Consider the following 6,000-nt stretch of genomic DNA (forward strand, 5'->3'; position numbering starts at 1 on the left):
AATACAAAGTCAAGATAACCAAACTCGAGGGCTCTGTGCTAGGGAAGTGCAAAGAAATGCAGATCTCCTTTTTAAATTTTCTTTTTTTTTTAATGTTGGAAAGAATTCAACATCCAAGTATTATTTCACTTAAAGTAACATTGTGCTTGGCACTACCATGGAAAGAGAAACTATTTGAAATGCTGAAACCACTGCATTCTAAATACCTGACTTCAGAGTTATAAAAATAATGACAGTGTGAGTGTTGTCAATAGCTGAACTAGAACACAAGCACTTTTCCTTTTATGTAGCTACTAGTGGGGACCAAAGTTGAATTTCCTCTGGATTCTGCCTTATCTAGCTATTTTCACCTGTGTTCGAGGTTTCAAATATCTATTTTGGGGGCAGACTTTGTTGGTTTGAAAATCTATATGTTGTAAACTCTACAAGTAACCTCCTCTCCTCCTAGTGTTCTGAGTAACTGGGAAAGAGATACTTACCTAAATGTTTCCCTGGACACTGGAATGGTAGTCCATTAGTAATTGGGAAAGAGATACTTATCTAAATGTTCCCTGGACACTGGAATGGTAGTTACATTAGAAACAAATACTAAGTTTAACTCAGAGGTATTAGATTTTTGACACCGGGAGTGAAGCTACCTTGGCCATGTCAGACCTTTGGTTTCTCTTTTCCTGACGTCAATGTTTTGTCACAAATGTTTTGGTTCAAGTTCCTCATGCTCAAGTGTGTTTAGGTTATTGTCCATCCTCTTTTCCAACAGTTTTAAGGCACCTAGCTTCTCTACTGGAAGATGTTTGATGAGGGCCATAATATTTTATAAATTGTTAGCAATTTATATGACAATGCTTGGCATAAAAGCACATGGTGAATGCTTGAAACATGCTAGTTGCTCTTTAAATAACATTGCTAAGGACCTAAATAATGGTCTTTATAAATACCACTTAATAATCAGTAATGTAACCATAAAAAGTCTAGGAGAAATATAGTAGCCATCTTTTACTGAATACTTTTGTGCAGGCCCTGAGCTGGACATTTTACATCTCTCTTTCCTGGGGCTCTGCCAGGCACTTTTTATTCTTGAATCTTATCAATGATAATTTACCTAGGGTCTCATGCTGAAGCCTGAATCTAAATCTAAGTCTGTTGCTGCCAAAACCTGTACTGTTTTCATTTTAAGGCAAATAAAAGCTCATCCCTTTCTAAAATACTAAAATACTCTCAATTAACTTTTTGCTGTATTTTTTATATATTTCCAGAATCTCTTGATATTATTTTATTCTAAGGGTTTAATATTGTACCCTACCTGTTTTCATTTAGCACTAAATCAAAAGCATTTTTCATATAGCTGAATAGCCTTCATAATTATCCAATATTTAAAGAATCATGATTTTATGACTAGATGTTCAGTTGTAGACCTTTTTCTTACACTAGTAGGGCAAGTTTGCTGGCCAGGCCTGCAGTATGTCAGCGTTCTTGCCACACCTGGGTTTTCTTCCTTCAGTGGAGAACTGACCAATTTTCAGCTTTATAAGGGATCCTGCAACCTTTTCATCTTAGTGTTCTTTTAAACTTTTAAACTTAATACTAGAGATGACATCACAGAAAATCAAGTCCATCCTACCAAACAACTACAGAATGCCTTTCCCAAGAGAAGGCAGGTCATTTTCTCCCTGTGACAGTCAGTTCAGAAAGGTGCTGTCTCTCTTCTTTGCTATATGAGATTTGACTGGTTTAATAACTTGCTTATATAATTTTATTGACTTGGGTGGACTTTTCCTTCCTACACTGACTTCCTCAAGTGTTTCTTAATCTTCACTGCTTATTATTTTGTATCGCCTATACACAGCCTACCTCTTGAGATCCACAAAAATTAACATGTTTAAATCAAGCTCTTCATTCATGTATTCTCCAGCTGCTAGGGATACACAGGCAGACGGCCATTGTGATTGAGCACTTACAGCCACAGGGAGGACATGGACACTGAGCAGTTAATTACAAGAGTATTGTGTTACAGTGGCCTTGTAATGGCTTGTATGGGAGTGTATAACATGAGTTAAGAGTGAGAAGCAATAGAAGAATGGGCTCAATGGAGTGCTTTCAGAGTTGAGAGAGAAACAAGATGATTTATATTGAACAGGATCAGGGATGGCATCCTGGAGAATGCTTTTGGTTCCTCTGGCTAATTTGTCTGACCTGCACATCACATGAACATTCTTCAAGACACCAAGTACTGAAAAAGCAAATAACACGTCACTACTTTTTAAAATAAAAAATATGTGACGACTGAATGTCTTTATCCATCACCCAGAATTTGATATCTCCGGCAGTTTACAGCTCTAGAAGACTTTAGATGGATGATAACCTCAGTACTTTCATATCACTACTCATGAAGTCCACTCATAATCTTTGAAGAAAGTAAAAGCATAGCTACTGGCTAAGAAAGACAAAGGGTAAATACTTAGATAAGATTTACTCTGACCGGGCACGGTGGCTCATGCCTGTCATCCCAGCACTTTGGGAGGCCGAGGCAGGTAGAACACGAGGTCAGGAGTTTGTCCAGCCTGGCCAAACATGGTGAAATCCCGTGTCTACTAAAAATACAAACATTAGCTGGGCATGGTTGCGTGTGCCTGTAATCCCAGCTACTGAGGAGGCTGAGGCAGGAGAATCGCTTGAATCTGGGAGGCGGAGGTTGCAGTGAGCTGAGATCACGCCACTGCACTCCAGCCTGGGGGACAAGAGCGAGACTTCGTTTCAAAAAAAAAAAAAAAGATTTACTCTATTGTCTCTGGGGTAACGGATATATATTTTGGTTTTGGGACAGAAACAGTATTTGTAGAGGGCGCATTCTGGACCAAGCCCAAAACAATAACAGTACTCTGATACTAGTAACAGCTAATACTTACATATTTTTTCTGGGTCAGGCATCATTCTCAGAGTTTTAATAACTTATTAATCCTCACAACAACCCTGGGAAGTAGGTACTATAATACCTGTTTTACAGATGAAAAAACAAGCACAAAGATGTTAATGAATTGTCAAAGCTTTTTCAGCCAGTAAATGGCAAAACTGAAATTCAGGTTGAAGTTGTTTGGCTCTAAGTAAGTTGATGTTCTCTGCCACTGTGCTGTAGTGCTCTCTGCACAGTTGCCACCACTAATCCATAAAACAGCCTTGCAGAAAGAATGTGCTGCCCATGTAGAGACGACAGAATTGATACTTAAAGTCTATAACACTAGTAGGTGTCAAAACCAGGATTTTAACTTGTCTGCTTTCCACTAAACCACAGAGCTTAAATGAATTTCACAGGAGATTATCTTGAATCTCCACAATTGTTTTAAAAGTAAGAAAGAAAGCATTACCTTTTTAAAAGTCTAAATACTGGCCCAATAATAGCAGTGCATACCCATCAATGAATGAATTTGTGTGCCCAACTTCTGAAAGGGGATCCAATAAAGTATTGAAACCAATGTGCAAGAAATATAATTGGAAACCAATGTCTTCCATTTCATCAGCTTTACTTGCATGCAGCCATGGCTCAGAGAAGGGAGAAAAGAATGTGAGCAAAAGTGATCAGGGAAGATTTCCTGATGGAGGTGGAAGTCAAGCCAAACCTTCTGGGATAGTAGCATTTGAGTAATGTTTAAAAAATAAATAAAAGGAGCTCCTGAGAAGTAAAGTTGCATTTCTGGACATGAGAGCAGTGTTGTGAAACTTAGATGAAGTATATAGAGAAGGCAGCGAGTGTGTTTGAGGACAATGAGCGAACAGTTTGTCTATTAACAGACATCTGTCCAGAGTGGCAAGCCCATAGTGGAAGGGGCCCCTTCCCTTTCCTTTTTGGTTACCCCACAACTCAGTATGGAGACTGACTGCCAAATCTCCACGTGTTTGTATTTCTTAGCGAAATGAAGGCGATCTCTTCCACCGGCTGTGGCACATCATGAATGAAATCCTGGACCTGCGGCGGCAGGTGCTGGTGGGCCACCTCACCCATGACCGGATGAAGGACGTGAAGCGCCACATTACTGCTCGCCTTGACTGGGGCAATGAGTGAGTATTGAGCATCACAGGGCGGCCTCTAGTAGGTGAACACAATGGAAGTAACATAGGCCTGAGCCAGAACGTGGTAATGTCACTGGAAGCAATCCTATGGGCTTTTTCACGTTTCTTGTTTTTGGAGGCTTAGTGCGAACTGTCATTGATAGAGCCAAGAACCAAGAACCATTTCTTCTCAAGCTGGTATGGGCAATGAAATGTCGTTTGTTGTGTAGTATCATATGTGGCCTGATGGTGTGGACATGCTCATGGAAAATGAAATGTTCACAGCAATGAATTAGATGTGGCTTCTGGCTAAAATGGATCCTATTCTCAAATAGGCTTTAGGTTTGGCATGTGGATTTGCTTTTAAAATATATCTCTTCCATAACATGGTAATAGGTCACCAGTATAATCTGGAGGGAGACACAGCTAATATTAACAGCTTCTGAGAAAAGTCTTACGACAAGTGCACTGGTGGGGCCTTTTATTGTTGCTGTGATTAGTCCTGTACATACATATTAGCTACTTTGAGGAGCTGCTTGAGAGAACTCAGCGAAAAGCTGTTCTTGACCAATATTTATTTTTAAACAAAACCGTAAGTGACTAATTTAAAATACCAGCCACGTACTGAAATGGTAAATCTAATCACTGAAAGCTCTGACCAAGGCTGATATTGTACTAAATGCGAATATTAGCATAGAAGTGAGAAATTGTAATAAGCCACCTTTGACTGAGATCCTAGGGTTGCATGAGGTTTGGGTTTAAAGCAGTGATATGGTTCCTTAATAACCCACATGGCCATATCCTCCCTTCTTTTCCTGTCTCCAAATCCCCATTTGCTATTTGGACCTTCAAAGGATCTTAGGGCAACAGAAAAAAAAGGAAAGCAGACAGAAATGAAGAAAATGAGGGGAAGTGAACCACGGGTAAATTTGCCTCTTCCTGAATGTAGAAAAACCAATTTGAAGCAGAATGCCACTTCCCATTACCATAGGAAATCACTTTGTCAGAAGCCAGGTTTGATTCTTCCCAAGATGTTGCACACTCTGAATGTGAATACCCAGACCTACTAACAGATTTTTAAACCTCCATCTCACTCAGAGGACTTCTGGTATTTTGTTGACTAGGATGTGCCATTCATCTTTTTACAGACAATGAATAGAAGAACCCAATTGATTTATCTCTAGAAGATTCATTCCTGTGAGAAATGAAACAGGTACAAATGTGGAGAGGCAGCAAGAACACAGGACTGGGAGCTCTGCTTTCTTAGGACCTGAAGCAAACTCCTTAACCCTCTTCATGTCAGTTCCTCATCTGTTGAAGGAGGAAGTTGAACTAGAAAAGACGCAAGGCCCCTTTCAGCTCCAGGATGACATTTAAAACACACAGCACCTCCTAACAGATTAGACTTGCCAGCCATTTACAGGGAACTTCCCATCCTGCCATGGGAATGAATTTCACAGGAGATTATCTCGAATCTCCATGATTGTGATGTGAGGTGGAATGGGAGTGGGAGGGGTCCGTTGGAGCGAGACCTGTGCTGCCTAATGTTTATTTCTTTATTGTTTTGAAAAACCTTTGAGGATTCTCTGAATTATTTTGGGTCTTAGTCATTATGCTGGTCCTCATTTCAAGGACTAGTTTGTAAATTGGAAGAAAGTTGAGGGAAGTTAGCTTATCCAAAATAACATAGGAATGTAGATCAGGCAAGAAAATGATACTTCGCCGGGCGCGGTGGCTCAAGCCTGTAATCCCAGCACTTTGGGAGGCCGAGACGGGCGGATCACGAGGTCAGGAGATCGAGACCATCCTGGCTAATACGCTGAATCCCCGTCTCTACTAAAAAATACAAAAAAACTAGCCGGGCGACGAGGCGGGCGCCTGTAGTCCCAGCTACTCGGGAGGCTGAGACAGGAGAATGGCGTGAACCCGGGAGGCGGAGCTTGCAGTGAGCTGAGA

The 6,000-nt window shown here is 40.6% G+C and overlaps 1 protein-coding gene across 1 annotated transcript in view; it reads left to right on the forward strand.

Moving 5' to 3' along the window:
- DOCK4 (dedicator of cytokinesis 4) overlaps positions 1-6,000 on the forward strand; it is a 494,753-nt gene that overhangs the window by 218,923 nt on the left and 269,830 nt on the right. The window contains 1 exon segment of the mRNA XM_017878678.1: positions 3,905-4,053. Within this exon segment, the coding sequence (XP_017734167.1) occupies positions 3,905-4,053 (149 nt within the window).

Source organism: Rhinopithecus bieti, unplaced genomic scaffold (assembly GCF_001698545.2).
Source record: "Rhinopithecus bieti isolate Rb0 unplaced genomic scaffold, ASM169854v2 scaffold_10712, whole genome shotgun sequence".
In the NCBI taxonomy this organism is placed as follows: Eukaryota; Metazoa; Chordata; class Mammalia; order Primates; family Cercopithecidae; genus Rhinopithecus; species Rhinopithecus bieti.